This window comes from Nanorana parkeri, unplaced genomic scaffold (genome assembly GCF_000935625.1).
Source record: "Nanorana parkeri isolate BGI_ZX_2015 unplaced genomic scaffold, ASM93562v1 scaffold1248, whole genome shotgun sequence".
Classification (NCBI taxonomy): domain Eukaryota; kingdom Metazoa; phylum Chordata; class Amphibia; order Anura; family Dicroglossidae; genus Nanorana; species Nanorana parkeri.
Genome location: NW_017307516.1, coordinates 99,810 through 122,363, shown reverse-complemented (window position 1 = coordinate 122,363; position 22,554 = coordinate 99,810). Strand labels below are relative to the sequence as shown.

Here is a 22,554-nt window from a genome sequence, read left to right as displayed (position 1 = left end):
GAAAAACGACAATTGTGCTGCACATGTTACATATCGCCTCGAACGTCGCAGTGAGAGCAATAATGCAATTTTTCTGCCGATACAGCAATGCATCCCTGCTTTCTTTCCTCCCCGCTGGGCGCTGCTCTGTGTCCCAGCGGGGAGGATAGAAAGTGAAAACCGGCTGAGCGCTGCGGGAGGAGAACGGTGTGTTTGTGGGTTTTTTTGGGTGGGGGTGGGGGGGCAAAAAAAAATCTTGCACCAGGGCCCTTTGTTCCTTAGGTCCGCCACTGCTTATCACCTAAGGGGCAAATACAATAGTGGCATAGTAGAGACAGTTCCCTGTGGCAGAAGAAAGTCTACTATACAAAGAATGACATTGTGCAGCAGTAATTAGCAATAAGGGTGAAAAGTCGGTGTTCTCAAAGCACAAGGTTTATTAACCGCCTTTTCTACTTCATCCAGCATCAGATTCTTTAGAGACTCTTGGAATACAGTCACCTAACAGTGCCACAAAGGAATTCTGTGCCAGAAAATTTCCCTATGCCAGATGCTGTGATCACAGGTTTAAATGAGTAGCAGGTAGTTATATAGTGTCCACCATGTTGTGAAAGACTGTGGGTCCCACTGTGACTCATGACTGATTGGTGAGTATCTCCACTCAGTGCCAACAACCCAACATAATTTGCCCTGGCCCTATAGCCCAATCCTCCCCTGACAGGCATCAACAAAATACATATACATTAAAAAATGAATGTTATAGTGATGCCAGTCATATATATTTGCACATATATAGTGAAATTAAATACAAACATCATTAAAATCAGTTTAACCAGCCAGAATAAAAAGTTACATTTCCTCCTTAACCCACACAAATTAGGGCCTGTTAACACTTGTGTATTGTAATACATACAAATACAGTGCTGGATATTTGTACTTAATATAAAATTATTTTCTTGGAGTTCAGTAAGGGATACGGTTGTTTTGAAAGAAGAGGGGCAGTGGCGGAGCTAAGGAATAAAGGGCCCTGGTGCAAAAAAAACCCAAAAACCCACAAACACAGCATTCAGTATCCGGCGGCCGGTGGGCCCCCATCTCTGCGCCGGGAGTGTCGGATGAACGGATGATCCGACACTCTCGGCGCAGAGATGGGGGGCCCTCTGGCCGCTGGGTACCGATCCGGCGCTGGGACTGTCCTGGGCCCCCTAGAGGCCCGAGGCCCTGGTGCGTCCGCACCGGCGGTAGTTCCGCCACTGAAGAGGGGTATACTGCAGCCTGCAGGAGAGTGGACACTAGCTGTTAGTCTGCCAAATATGACCCTTTCCCATTCCAATCAAGTTTCAGTTTTGTGGAAAAGCAGTAGTAGCAGTGGATCATAAAGACAGACCTGTGCCCACTAATGAATTTCAAGAAAAGGATTTTACGGTGAGCACAAAAATCCTGGTTTCTTTATCATTCTTAAGGGGACACAAGGCTAGTTATGAGACAAAAAGGATGTCCAAAAGCAGTTTGACAAAGTGGGCAAGCCAGCAAACAAAAATCTAATAAGCCCTGCGTTTCGGAGCCTTGCAGTGCAGGAAAAAAGGGCTTGCTGCAGTTTTTTTTACCTGCTCTGGAACTGAACGCTGTGGTTTGAACTAGAGCCCAAAATACCATTGGAATACATTGAATGCGTTTTTGATGCATTTTGTAACTGCTCTGCATCTGGAACGCATTTGGTGTGAACAAGCCCTAAGAGAAGTGGAGGGCAATGACGAGGGGGGGCTTAGATTCATAATTAGCTAGACTTGCCAGAAGCTTACCAGTTTTCTTTCTCCATGTTAAAAGGTCTATAGTCACTAAAAATATTTCTGTTTCTTAGCCTTAGCTAGATTAACCATGTGGGTAACATGGGTTTGTAATTGAAGTGCCTGAACATAATGTAATGTCGGTTCCTGAGCAAAAGCATTAGTGACAGCAACCAGAGCTTGATCAACCTGTTGCTCAGCAGCCACTGATTTCTGCTTAACATTCCTAATCAATGAAAAGAGGTGCATACATCTTAAAGGTTTCCCATATTGTTAAAGGACAGGCAGTGGCAATGTTCCTTGTAAAGGTGCCCATACACCTTACAATTATCTGCAGATTTTTTGTGGTCAGATGAAAAAGGTGCAACAGATTCCTCCATCTACACTTAACTCCCACTGGGCCAAGCTTCAGTATCTTGCTAGTCAGCCCCGCTGGCTCTCTAAATAACTGAACAATCTGATTGGATCCAGGCACTCTTCAGGTGTTTTGAGAGCCAGAAGCTTACCAGTATCTTGCTAGTCAGCCCCGCTGGCTCTCTAAATAATAAAAAAAATAGTAAAAAAAGTTCCCCCCCAATTTTTTTAAAGTTACACAAAAAATAATTAAAAAAACAAACATTTTTTGTAAAGTCCCCACCCCTACATACACGCATGTAAACATGCGTCAGGTGCGCATACCTGCGAAAACGACGATTGCACCAATTACGCCGCACATGTTACATATCGCCGCGAACGTCGGAATGAGAGCAATAGTTCTAGGGCCATCAATCACTGATAACACTAAACTGATGAGCGGTAAAAGCTTTTAAAGCGTCGACTATGGCCAATTTTGGGTATGCTAGTTTTTTGCGATTTTGCGAGTGCGCGCAATTTTTACACTTGACATGTTTGGTGTTTTTTTTGCCCGACGTGACCCCGTCTTTTATATTTTACCAAAAAAGTGGGTAATATTAGTTGTTTTATAACAATGTAAAAAAAAAATTTCAGTAATTTCTCCTGAATATAGTAAAAAATAAAACCCGCAGTGGTGATTAAATACCACCAAAAGAAAGCTCTATCTAGCCCCAAAAAATGGTATAAAATTAATTTCAGTACAGCGTTGCATGACGAAATAAATGTCAAAGTACTGCAGCGCTGAACACTGAAAAATGGCCTGGCCAGGAAGGGGGTCTAAACACCTGGTCTTCAAGCGGTTAAGGAGGGCCCCTCCGAGCCAAATATAGATTCACCTGCAATTAGAGGAAGCCAAAACAGGTTCCTTCCAACTTCAACTTCCAGAATAAGGGGGAGGCTGTGCTTTCTACTTTAACATTACCCAGCACGAGGAGTGGTCTGATAGGAGCCCGACAACATAACCCACATATAAAAACATTGGAATGAGTAAAGAATGTGATACAATAAAATCAAGGTGGGAGGCAGAGTTGTGAGAAACTGAAAGAGCAGGAAAAGACCCTTTGGTAAGCATATTTATGATGCCAGACATTCACTACAAATACAACCTGCAACATTTGGGCAAAATCAGGTCAAAATGTGGCATAGAGATCTCCCAGGATAACACTGAGCCCTTTCTAAAGCTTGGTGTAATAACACATTTGGGAACAATTAACCACTTGAAGACCAGGTGTTTACACCCCCTTCCTGGCCAGGCCATGTTTCAGTATTTAGCGCTGCAGTACTTTGACATTTATTCCGTCATGCAACGCTGTACTGAAATGAATTCTATATAATTTTAATATTTAACCACCACTGGGAGTTTTATTTTTTATTATATAAGGAACAATTACTGAATTTTTTTTTTTACATTATGTTATAATACAGATATTATTACCCATATTTTTGGTAAAATATAAGAGACGGGGTCATGTCGGATAAATAGACACCAAACATGTCAAGCTTTAAAATTGTGCGCACCCGCAAAATCTAAAAAAACTACCATACCCAAAATTGACCATAGGCGAGGCTTTAAAAGCTTTTACCGCTCATCTATGTAGTGTTATCAGTGAGTGATGGCCCTGGAATTATTGCTCTCACTGCGACGTTTGCGGCGATAGGTAACATGCGCAATCGTCGTATACGCACCCAACGCGTTTGTTTGCACGCGTGTATGTATGAGTGGGGGCTTTAAAAAATACAAATTCTTTTTCATGTGTGACTTCAATTTTTTATTTTTTTGCAACTTTCATTTATTTTTACTATTTTGTTTTCCACTTAACTTTATTGTTTCTTAGCCCCCTATGTGATAGCAAAGAGATGTGACAGGTCCTCTTTATAGAGACATCGGGGGGTCTCCAAGACCCATGATGTCACCTAGGGACCCGAAGAAGCTGATGAAGGTCCTATTTCCTCCTGACCGTGCACCTTACCCCAACTTTTCCCTTGAGATTGTTAACACAACTATCCAGCCCTCTCCCCAATGCCAAGGTCCCTGGTGTCATCCTTGACTGAGACCTCACTTTTCTTCCCCACATCCAATCACTATCCAAATCCTGCCGGCTTCACCTTCGTAACATCTCCAAAATACGCCCCTTCCTCACCAAGGAAACCGCAAAATTACTCATCCACTCCCTTGTTATCTCTCGTCTGGACTATTGCAACTCCCTCCTCATTGGCCTTCCACTACACAGGATATCCCCCCTTCAGTCTATCATGAATGCAGCTGCTAGACTCATTCACCTAACCAACTGCTCAGTGTCTGCAACCCCCCTCTGTCAATCCCTGCACTGGCTTCCTATAGCCCAAAGGATAAAATTCAAAATATTAACAACCGCTTACAAAGCCATTCACAACTCTGGCCCCGGCTATATCTCCAACCTGGTCTCAAAGTATTAGCCTAACAGTCCCCTGCGCTCTTCACAAGACCTCCTGCTTTCCAGCTCCCTCATCAACTCCTCCCATGCTCGCCTCCAGGACTTCACTATAGTCTCTCCCATCCTATGGAACTCTCTACCCCAACCTGTCCGTCTATCTCCCACACTGACTGCCTTAAGGTGATCCCTTAAGACTCATCTCTTCAGGGAAGCCTATCCCACCTCAACCTAACCACTGAACAATCACTTTCGCAAACAATCATCCCCACACAGCTACCTCCTCATGTATCACTTGCCCCTCCCTTTTAGATTGTAAGCCCTCACGGGCAGGGCCCTCCTTACCATCTTGTCTTGAATTGTATTGTGATTGTAATGTCTTCCTTATATTGTAAAGCACTGTGCAAACTATTGGCGCTATATAAATCCTGTATAATAATAATAATGAAGCAGAGATCTGCTTCATCAGCTTCTCTCTAGCGTCTAAAGCTGGAGAGTGACACAAGAATGCGGAAGTGATGTAATATATAGCACTCCCGCATTCTGACACCGGAGAAGGGACCGGAGGGAGATCGTGTACGGATCTCCTTCTGATTCCCTTTCACAGAGCCACCATGCTGGTCCCAGGCTCACACCGGGCACAGCAGAGCACGGGACAGCGGGATGGGGGGCCGCACGGACTGGCACCTTATACAAGCGATCCGCCAGCTCTGTAGGCGGCGGATCATTGTATGTAAAATTGCATCGCTGCCTGTTTTTCAAAATTTGGGCACTTTCCCGCTCGCGCACGAGTGGGAGTGGCTGACGGAACATTTAAGTTTTACATAGAAGGCCAGTATCAGCAAGGGAAGCCAAAAAAGCAACATTCTGCCAGTCCAACTCCACATGGTCAAGTTCAAAATTCACACATTTGGGTATAAGGGTTGAAAGACCACAGGAAGAGGAAGTGTGGGTTGCATGATAATCCCAGCCAACCCATGGTCTCCCGATGGAGTGTCAAGGCCCCCCTGTCAAGTAACTTTCAAAAGAAGCAATTACATCTGCCGTCTGCTTCTGAGGAAAAGCAAGAATAAAGGAGCTTTAACTTTATGGCTGATGCCTCTAACATTCCAGCCAATCAATTTAAAGGACCCCATGACAACTTGTAGTGTGATATTGTTGAGCAGCAAAATATTCATTTGAAACATGCCTGCCATATAGCATGCAAGATCCTGACCATTTATTCCACTCCACTGCAGTCAAAGCAATACAGCTTAATCAAGTGTATGAAACAAAATAGGCAAGTTGATAACATCATTGTCATGCTCTCTCCTTCAATTAAAACCTCAATTTGCTAGATTCACAAATGTGCAATGCAATTAATTAATGTCGATTGATGTCAGGTAGTTGGTAGTCCCCTCGTTGAAGAGACATTACCACAAAGCAAAGGCATTAGGCATCCTCAAATCCAAGATTCTGTTCTTTTTTTGAGACCATGAATAGATTTGAATAGAACCCTCTAAACTCTTTGATGGTCAAAATAATTTTGATCGATCAAAGAAATTAACGATTTATTGACGGCACACCCGAAAATATCTCACGGCACACTAGTGTGCCGCGGCACAGTGGTTGAAAAACGCTGCTCTGGGGACTCAGACAAAAGTTGGAGGCAAAACCAGAGGTGGCTCTAGGCTTTGTAAGGCCTTAGGCGAAACTCAAACGTGAGGCCCCCACTTACACTCACTGCCACCCTTGACTTCACCACACTCCATACAGTGTCACCCTCAGTTCCACCACATTCCATACACTGTCGCCCTCAGCTCTGCCACATTCCATACACTATAACCCTCAGCTCAGCCACACTCCATACACCGTCACCCTCAGCTTCTCCTTATACCCGTACATGGCCACCCTCAGCTCCGCCACACTCCATACACTGTTACCCTCAGCTCCGCCACATTCCATTCACTGTCACCCTCAGCTCCACCACACTCCATACACTGCCACCCTTAGCTGTATCCTCACTGTATCATGGATAGTAAACTCTGGCACTTGAATCTCTTTTCTATCATAATCTTCCTGTAGGTATGTGTATTCTGTATTCCATCTCCAACATCGCCCGAAGCACATCGCACTCACCTTGCGGCAAGTGACCTGCAGCTGATAAAAGTTCTTGCTCACACTAAATCCATCTAAGCCCACTGCCACACTAAAGCCCTCTATTCTGCCAATGCCTACCATGGTGGCCATTGAACTGGCTCCTCCAGTCACATTCCAGCTTAAATCTGGATCTGGGCCGGTGTATATAGTCAGCATGTTGCATTGGAAGTGGACTACTCCTGGGCAGAGGAAGACAGTGAGGAAGACGTGGAAGAGGGAGAAGAGAAGGAAGATCCAGAATCTCCTCCAAAGGCTGAAAAAAGGCCAACAGCTTCCAAGAAGGCAGGACAGGCAAAGAAGAAGAAAATGGAAAAAGATGAAGAGGAAAGTTCTGAAGAGGAAGACAGTCCTGCCAAAAACGGCAAAGGAGGAAATCCTCCAATAAATGAGGGTGAATTGCTACCAGTCTTTGTATTGTCTCCAGTCTGTATTTAGTTGCAAAATCCATCCCCATCCTATGCCTCCCACATACCTTGGATTATCCAAACAAATGTCTGCCCATAGAAGAAATCCATCTAGTATCTGTGTTTGGTCCAGTGTTTATTGGAAATGTATTCTGTATCTTGTAAAATGAAAACTTTCTGTAGAAAGGAAAAAAAAAAAGGTCCTTGCTCGGTGCTTGTCCGTCAACATCTCCTGTAAAAGCGCCACGAGGGGAACCTTCCTTAAAGGGATCCCTGCATGCTGTATGCGTGTGCGGAAGGGAGGGGGTGGAGACTAGGGATCTCCCCATACCAATACTAGCATCGGTATCGGGACCGATACAGGGCATTTTGACAAGTACTTGTACTTGTCAAAATGCTGCGATACATAGCGCCGATGCTTGCGCTATTTTCTTTCCTTCAGGCTGCTGTGCGTCAGAGTCAGCACTGGTCCAGTGGGAGGAGCTCCAGGTGGGGTCCTAATTTAGCTGGCCAGCGACTGCCCAGAGGACCCCAACACGCACGGCACCTCTGGGCAGTCGCCGGCCCGCTAAATTAGGACCCCACCTGGAGCTCCTCCCACCGGACCAGCGCTGACTCGCCGCTGCTCTCCCGCACAGCGCCAACTACGACCTCACCAGTGAGGCACATCATGAGCAGTAAGTGAGGGCCTGGGGTCCCTATTAAGTACATATTAATATTAGCAGAGGATAATTGTAAATCTATTGTCTGCCGTGTATTAGCAGTGTGTACTCTATATGTAGTACATACTGTATATACAGCACACATTCCCAATACGCTGCAGCAATAGATTTACAATTATCCCCTGCTAATATGAATGGATTAAATGATGCATAGTACATAACATGTAGTAGGGATCATTTAACCCATTCATGTTAGCAGGGATAATTGTAAATCTATTGCTGCAGTGTACTCTATATGTAGTACATACTGTATATACAGCACACATTCCCAATACGCTGCAGCAATAGATTTACAATTATCCTCTGCTAATATTAATAGGTTAAATGATCCATAATACAACTACATGTTATGTACCATGGATCATTTAACCCATTCATGTTAGCCGAGGATAATTGTAAATCTATTGCTGCAGTGTACTCTATATGTAGTACATACTACATGTACGTTACACACGTCCAGTACACTGCAGCAATAGATTTACAATTCTCCCCTGTTAACATGAATAGTTTAAATGATCCATAGTACATACTAGTACAAAATGTAGTTGTACTATGGATCATTTAACCTATTCATGTTAGCAGGGAAGAATTGTAATTCTATTGCTGCAGACTGCAGTGTACTGGACGTGTGTGCTGTATATGTACTATGGATCATGATTTAACCTATTCATGTTAGCAGGGCAGAATTGTGAGCGCCTCCCACCAGCTGAGCACCGAGACGTGATGCAGCGATCCTGCCTAGCGCAGACTACGAGAGGCACCACGTGAGGCACCGCGTGAGGCAACAGGGATCAGAGTGAAATGTGAGTGAAGGAAGCTGGGACAAGACTGGCTGTAAATCTATTGCTACAATGTACTAGAAGTGTGTACTGTATATGTAGTACATATATACAGCACACACCTCCACTACAGAAATAGAGTTACAATTTCTCCCCTAACATGAATAGGTTAAATTATGATCCATAGTACATAACATGTAGTCATACTATAGATCATTTAACCTATTCATGTTAGCAGGTGAGAATTGTTAGCAGGTGAGAATTGTAACTCTATTACTGCAGTGTACTGGAAGTGTGTACCAGGTTAAATGATCCATACCACACACTTCCAGTACACTGCAGTAATAGAGTTACAATTCTCCCCTGCTAACATGAATAGGTTAAATGATCCCAGAGGCAGAGGCATGATCGGATTTGTAGTTTCACAACAGCTGTGTGAAAGCAAATACAAATGTTTTATTGTTCTAAAACAGTCTTACATTAAAGTTCTTCATAATCATAAAGAAATTGTATTGTTTTTTTTAAATGTCACCTGTCCCTTTAAGAAAAGTATCAGTAATTTGTATCGGCAAGTACGAGGGGAAATACTTGTACTTGGTCTTGAAAAAGTGGTATCGGGACATACCTAATGATTACGATACAGAAATCATGGCGTGTTTTAAAATTAAAATCATTGCCTCTTCAGAATAGGTCAATATCATAGCGTGCATGATCTGGGCACAGGTTCAATCTTCTCCACAAGTCTCTGCAGATTGGAAGGGGACTGAAAAGCATTTTTGCATGCATCCAATTCATGTTGATGTACCCATGAAAAAAGAAGAAAAAAAAGGCATGTGGGAGGGAAACACATTTGTAGGGCACTTAGACTTGTGCATGCAAGTGGCCAAGACAGTATTTCTTTGTATAGGTGGGTAAGTCCTTTAACTTAAAGTGTAGGGATGTTCAGATACCGCTAGCATGTTACATGAGATGTTCAGAGACCGCTGGCATGTTACATGAGATGATCAGAGACCACTAGCATGTTCAATGAGATGATCAGAGACTGCTGGCATGTTACAGCAGATGATCAGAGACTGCTGGCATGTTACAGGAGATATTCAGAGACTGCTCGCATGTTACAGAAGATGATCATAGACTGCTGGCATGTTACAGGAGATGGTCATAGGCTGCTGGCATGTTACAAGAGATGGTCATAGACTGCTGGCATGTTACAGGAGATGGTCAGAGACTGCTGGCATGTTACAGGAGATGGTCAGAGACTCCTGACATTTTAGAGGAGATGATCAGAGACTGCTGGCATGTTACAGAAGATGATCAGGGGCTGCGGGCATGTTACAGGAGATGGTCAGAGACTGCTGACATGTTAGAGGAGATGGTCAGAGACTGCTGACATGTTAGAGGAGATGGTCAGAGACTGCTGACATGTTAGAGGAGATGGTCAGAGACTGCTGACATGTTAGAGGAGATGGTCAGAGACTGCTGACATGTTAGAGGAGATGGTCAGAGACTGCTGACATATTACAAGAAATATTCAGAGACTTCTGGCATGTTACACCAGGGAACATGCTCAGTTGTCATGATTATTATGATCATTCTATGCTGTGGAAGTGGTAGGTGGCAGATTATCCACACATATACCCTAAAAGGAGAACTATAGGGAGAGTGAATTACACTCTTCCCCATAGTTAAAGACAACGCGTGACTCTGAAGCTGTCACACGTCGGCTCTATACATTGAGAACTGAGTGATCACATACCTCTGATCGCGGAGTGCCTGATCATCTCCCTGAAGAGAGCGCTGACTATCAGTCACAGTCATTCCCCCTCCTCTTTACGTTCCTCCAGTGCTCATTGGAGGAACAGACAGGGGAGGGGGCGGGCACAGCTGGCTCTGGCTCTAGAGAGTAGACATGTGCACCAGTAAAAAATGTGTTTAGTTTCGTTTCGTTTTGATTCGGATTTTGCATTACCGTATATAATCGAATATAAGCCGTCCCGAATATAAGCCGAGGTACCTAATTTTACCAAAAAAAACTGGGAAAAAGTATTGACCCGAATATTTCATCTGGCAGTTTCCGGCCACCTAAATTAGGACCCGGAGACTGCCAGATGACCCCGCTCGGAGCGCCGCACACCGGAGCAGCAGTGACGCGACGCTCGGCGAGGTAAGTAAGAAGACACCTGGCGCTGACTCGAGTATAAGCCGAGGGGGGGCACTTTTCAGCCAAAAAAAATGGGCTGAGAATCTCGGCTTATACTCGAGTATATACAGTATTTAGTTTTTTGGATTCGGGTCCGAAATTAAATTTGTTTCGGAATTCGGATTTGGACAAAATTTGTTAGCGGTAGTCCGGTCGAAATTTCGTTTTCTGGAAGAAATTTCAATTTTTAGCGGTAGTCCGGTCGAAATTTCGTTTATGGACGAAATTTTGTTGCAGCAAAATGACATTAGGGGGGGAAAAATATAATTTTTTTTTAGTTTGCAGAAGATTCATACCAGACCCTTTAGGTTAAAACACAAAAAAAGTGCATGGGGTTCCCCCCAAAATCCTACCAGACCCTTTAGGTCTGGTAGGGTTTTTAAGGGGGAACCCCAGCCCCAAAACAATGGGGGGGGGGGAAACCGTGGGGTCCCCCCTAGCAGTCCTACCAGACCCTTGATCCGAGCACTGGCCGGGCAGGGCAGGAAAGGGGGGGGGGCGATCGAGCGCCCCCCTCCCTGCGCCTTACCAGGCCACGTGCACTCGGCATTGGGAGGGTATCCCCATGCCGATGGGGGCAAAGGCCTCTTCCCCACAACCCTGACCCGGTGGTTGTGGGGGTCTGCGGACAAGGAGGGTTATTTGAATCGGGGTACCCCTTTAAATAAATGGGCACCCAGATGCCGCCCCCCCTTGTGAATGAATAAGGGGTACTTTCACTAAAGGGTTAAATCAAATAGTTAGTAAAAAGCCCAGACTTGTAAATCCTTTAATTAAAAAAAAAGAACATTTTTGACTATTCCTTTAATTAAAAAAAAATGGCTCTATCAATGTAATCCAGCGTCAATCACGGTGCAGGACCCCCGCCGACCCACCGCAATAAAAAAAGTCCAGCCGCACAACGCCCATCTGAACCCGACGAAAACTCGCCACAAAATGACATTCAGCCGAAAATAAACAGCCGAGGTGTCATCTGAAAAGCATTATGACACCTCGGCTCACAGACCCGAAAAGCATTCGGAAACTTATGAATAGTATTCGGGAGTTCCCGAATGCTATGTAGCATTTGACAGCTGAGAGTGTAAAATGGGCGGAGCAAGCCGTGAGGTCACGGCTCGCTCCGCCCATCTGTTTATTTTCAGATTGGGGGACTTTTTTTATTGCGGCGGGTCGGCGGGGGTCGTGCATCGTGATTGACACTGGATTACATCGATAGAGCCATTTTTTTTATTAAAGGAAGAGTCAAAAATTGACTGTTTTTTTAATCAATTAAAGGATTTTATCAAAAGTCTGGGCTTTTTACTATTTGATTTAACCCTTTAGTGAATGGGTAGGGGTACATGTACCCCTTACTGATTCACAAAGGGGGGGCGGCATCTGGGTGCCCCCTTATTTAAAGGGGTACCCCGATGCAAATAAGCCCCCTTGCCCGCAGACCCCCACAACCACCGGGTCAGGGTTTATGGGGAAGAGGCCCTTGTCCCCATCGGCATGGGGACACCCTCCCAATGCCGGGGGCACGTGGCCTGGTAAGGCGCAGGGAGGGGGGGCTCGATTGTCCCCCCCCCTTTCCTGCCCTGCCGGGCCAGTGCTCGGATCAAGGGTCTGGTAGGACCCCACGTTTTTTCCCCCTATTTTGTGGGGCTGGGGTTCCCCCTTAAAATTCCTACCAGTCCTAAAGGGCTTTTTTTTTCATCTTCTGCAAACTAAAAAAAAAAAAAAAATCCCCCCCCCCCCTAATGTCATTTTGCTGCAACAAAATTTCATCCAAAAACGAAATTTCGACCGGACTACCGCTAACAAATTTCGGGAAATCGGATTCGTTTTAGCTGTAATTGGGAATTCGGATACATCCGAATCTCCAAATTTCCGAAATTTCATCCGAATTTCGTTTCTGAACGAATCGCACATGTCTACTAGAGAGGCAGGGAAAGCTATCAATCAGGCAGCAGGATTGATCCTGACAATATTGTCGGGATCTTTCCCAGCGGCAGCGTACCTCTGTGCTGTCAGTACATAGCAGGCAATATTGCATGGCGGAGGCGCCTAATGTTTGCCCAGAATCCAATCAATATAAAGGACGGCCCTGGCTGATAGCACTGTCCACCACCAATGTCTTGAGGAAATTCCAAACCGTTACATGTGATTTTACAGCGATGGCACTGTGTGAGGTTCTGCCAAGGAAGTTGGCATGATGTCCTGGCAGAGTAGATTCCAGCACAGCAAGGATGCCAAGACCACTACACATGCACTTTTCCATATGCTAGGGTAGAACATTCAGAAGAAACCATCTGTGTCAGTCTATCTGGGAAGTTGACCATATTGGAAGGACTGTTTTTTTTATCAGCTCCCACACAGGATAAACTTGAATTGATTACTTTAGTTTTGCTTTTAAAGAAATAACAAAGTAATGAATTACTTTCCATTAAAAAAACTAAGAATAATGCAAACATAAGATATTTGTAGCCTTGTAGCCCAGTGCTTGTTAAAGAATATATAACAAACAGGTACTAATGATCAAAGACACCGATGTTGATTTACTAAAGAAATTGAAAATGGTCACTTTGCAAAGTGAATGTTCACTGAGCTATGGGAACAAGGTGAGTCAGTGTACACTTCAATCATTAAATCATGTGCAAGAAAAAAAAATCCCTTTTTTTTATTATTGTACATGATTAGATATTGAAAATTAACCTGCTGCAACTTATTAACTAAGCTAAGAGAAAAGCTTTTATTATTTTAGTAAATCAACCCAATAATCTGCATCTCATACTAAAGGAATTAACTAAAGAAGAAACAGCAGTGTGGATGGAATTAAACTAGGAAGAACTTGAACATTGCAACAAGACACAAGGTGATAATCACAATAAAATAAACATGTCAAGACAGACAGGTGTTTCTAGATGTGCTGCCCAAGCTCTTGCTCGGGCACTGAAGCAGTCAGGGGATTCATTAGGCTTGCTTCCTAAACACCAGAATATGTCTATCACCTCTAACAGCTCAGAATTGGCAGAAACCATTAGTATACCCATCTAGAGTCCACAGAAAATTAATTACAATTAGTCTTCATGGAAGAGTTGTGACCAAGAAAGTATTTCCCTGAGGTGGAAACAAAAAGACTCACCTACACATTAAAGGAGTGGGGTGCAGAAAATGGCAGGAGGTACTAAGAACTAATGAAACACATTTTAAATACCTGGCTCTAATAAAAGTTAGTTTATTTGCTAAAGGGCTAAAGAATGGTATATGAAAAAAATATGTCTTCAGGGAACAGTGTATCATGGTTGAGGACAGCAGGCTGGGGTGTATTTTTGCACATGGGGTTGGTAAATTGGTTTCAACTAAAGGCGCCCTCACTGCTGAGAAGTACAGTCAGATCCTTATCCATCATGCAATACAATCCCATCAGGAGGACACCGGATTGGTTTAAACTTTAATCTGCAACATGACAAGTACCCTAAATAACCAAAATCATAAGTAACCATCTGCAGCAAAAAATAAATAAAAAATAACCAATGGATTGTGTTATGGCCCCAACAGAGCCCTGATCTAAACATCATCAAGTAACTCTGGGATTACTTGCAGATGAGAAGTCTGCTTCAGAAGTGTGGAAAGTTTTCCAGGATGCCTGTATCAACCAAACCAACAATGCAAGTATTGTCAAAAGCTGACCATACACCTATAGATTTTCTGCAGATTTTCTATGGTCAGTTGTAAAAAGTGCAAGAGATTCCTCCATGTATGCTAAACTGTGTGGATGGAGGAATCTCCTACTGGGCCAACCTTCAGTATCTTGCTAGTCAGCCCCGCAACCTCTCAAAACACCTGTACAATGCCTGTATCCAATCAGATTGTTCAGGTACTATGACAGCCAAATCTGCAGAAAATCTATAGGTGTGTGGCCAGCTTTAGAGATTTGCTGCTGTGTTAAAGGGAATGAGTAGTCACATCAAATGTTTATTTAACACATTTTTTTAACCAACATTTTTTGGAGCTTAGACACCAGACCAATTTTAGCATAATTTGGTATGCATCACTTAGCTTAATGATAACTCTATAACAAATTGTTCTGATAAATTATCGACCTCCGAGATAAAATGTGTTAATTCTTACATATTTTGATTAGATGAATTAGAAAACAGGTGATAAAGGTGCTGGTTGGCTAAAGTTTTCAAGATATTTTACAATAAAGATGTATACACAGGCAACTATATTTGCTTACAAGGGAGGGAGGTGTCTGATGATCATGATGCCTCATAACTTTTCAACAAAGTACGGTAGAACAATGAAAATGGTACCCCACGGAAGTGTATATTTATCTTCACTTTGAGACTAAAGATTATTACCTAACTGTAATTTATTGTTCTTTTATTGCAAGGTACATTTGTCTTGGTCAGATCTATGCATCGTACAGTTACATCTGGTGGCTTGTGAAAGTGTCATTGCCTAACATTTCAAAGAAACAGTTGCATGATATTTTACCTCAGAAGCCAAGATACCTCAAAACTGTGTACACAAGTTTGACTTCTGCTACAAATGTGGCGAGATTACATTTGCATCTCAAAAATGCAGTATGATGGCAGTGGTAAAAAAGCCATACCACCTATATTTTGGATGCAAAATAGGGGAACAGGACAAGAATTGGGCCCCTCATCATTTTTGCATTACATGTGCAACTTATCTGCGTTATTGGCTAAACAAGAAGAAAAAGTCCATACCTTTCGCAGTCCCAATGGTGTGGAGGGAACCCACCAATCATAGTAGCGACTGCTATTTTTGCATGGTTCCCCCAACTGCAAAAGGGATCTCAAGAAAGTGGACAGTGGAATAGCCAAACATTCCATCCGCACTGTGTCCTGTACACCATGGTGAGGACTTGCCTATTTCAGATCCACCAGAATCCTGCTCTCTAGACTAAGATGATGATAAAGACAATGAGCAGGATGCAGTTAATCCGGGGCCGTCGATGTCAGCGGTACCACAGTGGCAGGTTCCAAAGCGACAATTCTTTTCACGGAAGGCCATTCCAGCACTCTACCAGCATGTGGAAGGCAATGTTTTGGCCTCGTTGGAAAAGGCAGTCAGCAGCAAGGTCCACATTACTGCGGACACGTGGTCCAGCAATCATGGACAGAGACGTTACATTTCCTTCACGGCACACTGGGTAACTCTGCTAGCAGCTGGGAGGGATCCAGGATGGGGCTCCGTGCTGAAGCTTGTTCATCCACCATGCCTCCAGAAAGCTGCTGATCCGAGGTCTGTCTGCTCCACCCCCTCCTCTCTTTGTCCTCCTCTGCAGATTTGTCCAGCGAAGCGGCAGTTCACCTGAAGGGTTCCAGGGGCTTCGCAACGGCTCAGGCAAAAAGATGCCATGCAGTGCTTGAGCTGGTTTGTTTAGGGGACAGGAGCCACACCGGGGCAGAGATTCTGTCAGCTCTGCAGGGGCAGGCCCGGAGGTGGTAAATACCACACCAGCTTGAGCCGGAAATGGTTGTCTGTGATAATGGTAGCAACCTACGCCTGGGTAAGTTGACGCATATACCATGCCTGGCACACGTCCTAAATTTGGTGGTACAGCGTTTCCTAACCACGTACCCAGGGCTGACAGAGCTTCTCAGGCAGACCAGAAAAGTCTGTAGCCACTTCAGACGGTCATACCCGGCAAGTGTTCGCCTGGCCAAAATTCAAATGGAATTCCACCTTCCCACAAACTGTCTGATCTGTGACATGCCCACCAGATGGAACTCAACATTGGCAATGCTGCAGCGTCTGCACAAGCAGCAGGGGGCCATCAATGAGTACTTGTGTGAGTATGGCACAAGGACAGGCTCAGGGGGCCTTGGTTTTTTTCCCCCCCGTCAGTGGCTACTGATTAAGGATGCATGCACTGTACCATCACCATTTGAGGAGGCGCCAAGGATGGTGAGCAGGGACAGTGCATGCATCAGTGACACAATCCCTCTGGTGTTCCTGCTGGAGCACACTCTGCGGGGAATTATTGATGTGTCACTAGAGGCAGCGGGAGGAAGAGGACTTCCTTAGCTCTCAAGGCCCTCTTTACGCAGACAGCATTCCTGCTGGTCCGCAGATCAGACAGGAGGATGAGGATTATGTCAGCCGCGGGGGCTTTAAAGGTGAGGATGACATAAGGCATTCTTTAAGGGAGGGTTTTGTGTCACCGGAAACGCAAGGAGTAGTACGTGGCTGAGAGGAGGTAGTGCACGATAGGGTCATCCTCAGCGACCAGGACGACTCGGAAGCGAATGCCTCCTCCAACTTACGCTGCATTGGCTCCCTTATCATGCAAAGCCTCCTAAAGGACCCCAGGATTCGTGGTATCAAGAAGAGGGATCATTACTGGTTGGCAACCCTTCTTGGATTACGATATAAACGTAAGGTTGCAGAGCTCATCCTGCCCTCACAGAGGGAGCACAGGATGAAACAACTGGAGGACGCTCTGAAGCGAAACTTGTGTAACACCTTTCCAGGCACTGGTAGGTTACCAAGTGATGAAAGAGGTGCTTCTGAGGCTGCAGTTGGACAAAGGAAGAGCGGTGGAGAAGGGGGCCGCTTGACTGATGCCTTCCGCAATTTTTTTTAGTCCACGACGCCCAGGGATGTTAAATTTAGGCACCCATCGCCAGCGTCTTCACCATATGGTGCAGGATTACCTAGGGGCAAGGGCAGACCTGGATAGCTTTCCAGCGGATGATCCACTGGCTTACTGGGTATTGAGATTGGATCACTGGACAGAACTTAGCCAATATGCCATGGAGCTACTGGGCTGCCCTTCATCCAGCGTGCTTTTGGAAAGGACGTTTGGTGCTGGTGGAGGTTTTGTCACAGACAAAAGAGTGCATCTGTCCACAGACACCGTTGACCGGCTGAAATTTAAAAAATGAATCAGTCCTGGATCAGCAGCAGCTATCAATCCCCTGATGCTGATGTTATTGAATAGATCTGGGATCTCTGGATTTGGAAGACTTTCTAGGCTGCCTACGCTGGTGGGAGAATATTACACATTCTTTAACTTAGATTCTCGGTGTCGTGCACCACCGACTAAGACACAATTTTTCCGCACTTACATCTGCATATAATTTCAATATTTGAATGCAGGGTCCAACCCTGCCCTCTTCCAGAATACCTCTGGAGGGCTATGGTGTGACGGGACTAGCTGGCACCAAAGGCCCAATATTTGGGTGCACTGAACGGTGTACCGGATGCATATCATTTCAATATTTGACCGCAGGGTCCAACCCTACACTCTTCAGGAATACCTCTGGAGGGCTACGGTGTAAAGGCCCTAGCTGGCACCAAAGGCCCAAATTTAAACCACCTGTTGTTATTTTCATCCAACGCCTGCAAAAGAGACACCATAATTTATCCCAAAAATCACAAAACTTGTTCCGACCGTAATAAAATGTGTCCTCTTCATACAGGCTGCCGTCCCAAACAGTTGTTTAATAGATTAAAGGAAAACCAATTACCGTCAATTGAAATGTCATTTTTTTCTTTTTAAATGTCACTTTTTGCTGCAGCGGGTTCTATTCATCCTACAGATCCGCCACTTCACAGGCAGGTTATGGGGACAACCCAGGCACAATATTAGAAGGAATTTTTCATTTTTACTCTTACCCTTTAAGTGATGTAAAAATCACTGTTCCTTTGAAAAAAAAAAAAATGTCATTGCTTTAAGTCCCCTAGGGCAGTACCCAGACCCCCATACACCTTTTATGGCCAATAACTTGCATAAAAGCCCTCTTAACCCTTTCGCTGCCAAGCCCTCCGGAACTCTGCTGATAGTAAAATATTTACTATCAAGCAGTTTATGAATGGGGAAAAGCCTCCATAGGGAGTTCTACTCCTCATTCAGAAATTCATGAATGAACAGGCTGTGATGTAAATCACAGCCTGTTCATTCATAACTGGGGACTACTGTCATTACACACTGAGAACCCAGCGGAGCCACTGTGATATCACGGCAGCTCCGCCGGGTTCTCAGTGTGTAATGACAGTTCAGCATCTCCTGGTTACCTAGTAACCAGGGGACGCTGGACTGTCATGAGAGCTTGTCGGAGCCGGCTTTGATATGACCGCCGGCTCCGACAAGCTCTCATTGTAATGACAGCTGGTCCCGTCAAATAGAAAACGGTTGGGGAGAGCTAGCTGTCACTGCCCAATCATGTTCTCCTTTTTGTCTACTTTTTCTATTCTGCACGGTACCACAGAGGTACCGAGCAGAATAGCTGAGCCGAAGGGCGCTCGGCGGCATTCGGCTATTCACTCACTGCTGTTTGGGCCCTATGAGAATAGGCCGAACAGCAACGAGTAGCCTGCCGGAGGTTCGGCTATGGAGCCTCTGTAGTGAGTGCTAGTCCCCATTCATAAATTATTGAATGAACAGGCTGTGATGTAAATCACAGCCTGTTCATTCATAACTGGGGACACATAGTACTATGTGTCCCCAGCAGGGGCGGAACTACCGCCATAGCGACCCATGCGAGCGCTATGGGGCCCGCGCCAGAAGGGGGCCCGGTCGGGAGCAGGAGGGAGATTTAGGGCTCCTTAATTTCCGTGCGGCCGCAAGTGAAATACTGCACTACCGCACGGAACCTAAGCATACTCACTGGCAATCCTCTCCCCTGTCACAGTGCAGAGCGGGGGAGGGCGGAGCTATCTCCTGCCTGTGATCGTCTGGAGAAGCAGCAAAGTAGATGTGTGATCTTCACTGCTGCTGACAGGTAAGGGGGGGTCGAGGGGGACAGGGACTGAAGACTCTGGGGGGGGGGCAGGGACTGAAGACTCTGGGGGGGCAGGGACTGAAGTCTCTGTTCTCCTTAGATCCATAGAGCTGCAGGAGCCATTAACACTGGCCGCGGCTCATTCATATGCTAATCACGTGATTTGCATATTACTGAGCCGTGGTATTCATATGCAAATCACGCCATGTCTCATTAATATGCAAATCGCCCTTCCCACTCCAAGGCCACTCAATGAGGGGGGTGGGACAGGGGGGAGTCAGGCCCTAAAGTTGCAGAATAGGGAAAGCAGAGTTTCGGCTTTGTTCACACTATATACAGTGCGTTCCCTATTCTGCAACTTTAGGACCTGACTCCCCCGTCTCACCCCCCAGGTCTTTCAGTGACCTTGGAGTGGGAAGGGCGATTTGCATATTAATGCACTGTATCGCATAGTAAACTCCCCTGTGCGTGCTGGGGCGGGAAGGGGTGTGGTAGTGCATTGAAGTCAATAGCACCGCTGCCACGCCCCCTGCCCGCAGTGGGAGTTTACTTTGCCATACAGTGCTTTTTTGTTCCGCCGTATGCCTTACGTCGGTGGCAGCGAAAGGGTTAAAGGGGACCTTCATTTTCGAACGTTCGACCCCAATTGACTTGCATTACGTTCGAGTTCGTATTCGAACTTTTCGTCCGTTCGAATACGAACAGAACATGGGGGTCTTCGGCCCATCACTAGTCTTGAATAAGAAGGTTCAACACTGCAAATATTGATCCTTTGCAATAACTTAATGTAATTGTCAATAAAAGCCTTTGACACTTATGAAATTCTTGTAATTATACTTCAGTATACCATAGTAACATCTGACAAGAAAATCTTAAAACACTGAAGCCGCAGACTTCGCCCAATATGTTTCGGCGGCCGATATATCGGTGCATCCCTAATATATATACATACATATATATATCAACTAAAACTTAATCTTTTGCAATGTTTAAAAATAAAAAAGGGAACAGTCTTGTCTTCAAAAAAACAAAACAAATTGTACTGTTGTTTGACATGAGTGTACTCGAACATGGGTATGTGTCAAATATTTTAACATGTTGCTTCATTTTACAGTAAAGCAATCCTGAAATTATTCCTGTGTTCACTTTTAAACGTTCTTATTGATAATTAAAGTAATAAGTTTGCAATGTAGTCTGAGCTACCTCACTGTTGGTAACTATTTAAACAACAAATTAAAAAGTGTAATTTTACTAAGCAGGTCATTGGTTCTGGCCTTTGTTGCATTGTTGACAAACTAACTCTAATAGAGGGGTACCGTAACAATTTCAAAAAGCTAGAAGATGTGATGACATTTCTACTACTCTAATGAGGTTGTTCAATAAATAAAACAATGCTGTCCAGAAAACCTTTTTGATTCTAAATATTACACAAGAATGACCAAAAAGGATACATACTCTCTGTGCCAGTCAAAAATGTGATGAATATTTCCAAAAACAATCTTATCCTTTCCTTTCATGTCATCAGGAACTCCATCCTCTTTCATAAGTGCCATATATCCCTAAATAAAAAAAAGATCACATTAATAATTTAATTATAATGTTATCAATCTGAGTTAATCTGTTAGATCTAAATAGTATTTAGTATAGTATTTATGTCTTATCTAGGATTCTACACAAACAAGAGAGGGCACTTGGTGTGTGAGAGCCCAATATGGCTGCAATGTCATCACCAAAGACACCTTATAGAACATTATAGCCCAAGGAGACAACAATGTAACCAAAGAAAATTCTTTATACAAAAATACCCCAAAAAACGTTTTTTCATACGTATATTCTCCCCCATAAAAACATAATAAATAAATAAGTATAAATAATTTAGATACTGAATATTAAAATCAATCAAAAGATTGCTCTGGTATCAAGCATATACAGCAGCCCAGATCCCTCCCAACAACCCGCCAATGGGATTTGTAAACAGCCTTCTTGTGCAGCCAACTGATATACTTTGTATAAAATACCTGAATTGCACTTATATGTCACCATTCCACAACTGATATTATAATAGTGCAAATTTAATTTTGAAACTTGCATATATCCAGCATATATTCCTTGCATGAAATGTAACTGTGTGCACACTGTTCATCTATATTCATCATCGGAAACTCCCAAATATGCTGTAGGATAGCAGGTGAGATGATAAAATTCATATTTAGTACCACCAAATTCATAAATCATATATACAAGAAGGGGATATCAATATAAGCAGCATCCACAAAATCCCTTCACTCCTAGATCCACCTATATGTAACTATCTCCGGATGACAACAGTCCACAACTGGTAAAAGCTCATCAGCTATTACTCACATGTCCATCCTGTCAAAGGTGAGTGGTGCTTGTTTTATTTCACAGAGTGGAAGCAGTTCCCTTTGGCCATCAAAGATATATGCCACACAGGGAGAGCATGTCAATCCTTGCAGTTACATACTGTTGTTATGGTGTCCAAACGCTGTGGTATCCCCGCCGCTGCACCAATATTATAGCGGCATGTGCCCCGACGCGTTTCCTCCCTGGATGGGACTTCCTGAGAGCGGGAATTTTATCATCTCACCTGCTATCTTACAGCATATGAGGGAGCTGATGATGAATATAAATGAATAGTGTGCACAGTTAAATTTCATGCAAGAACTATATGCTGTATATATGGAAGGATGAAAATGGCATTTGTGCTATTATAATATAATCTATTGTGGAATAGTGAGATATAAGTGCAACTCAGGTACTTTATACAAAGTATATCAATTGGCTGCACAAGAGGATACCTTGTTTACAAATCCCATTGAAGGGTGATTATATTGACTATGTGAGTATGTTGTTGGAAGGGATCTGTGCCGCTGCATACCAGGGCAATCTTTTTATTGATCTTAAAATTTAGTATGTAAATAATACATCTTGATTTATTTATTATGTTTGTAGCGCTCACCCCCAAAAGGAGCCGCTGG

General features: G+C 44.2%; 1 protein-coding gene across 1 annotated transcript in view; it reads right to left on the bottom strand.

Annotated features, from left to right (window-relative positions):
- Nucleotides 1-22,554, bottom strand: part of LOC108797234 (triple functional domain protein-like) — a gene marked incomplete at its 5' end in the record, with an annotated part of 228,203 nt that overhangs the window by 113,548 nt on the left and 92,101 nt on the right. Inside the window, one exon of the mRNA XM_018568804.1 lies at nt 21,011-21,114. Coding sequence (XP_018424306.1) covers nt 21,011-21,114 — 104 coding nt within the window. The remainder of the gene's footprint in view (nt 1-21,010; nt 21,115-22,554) is intronic.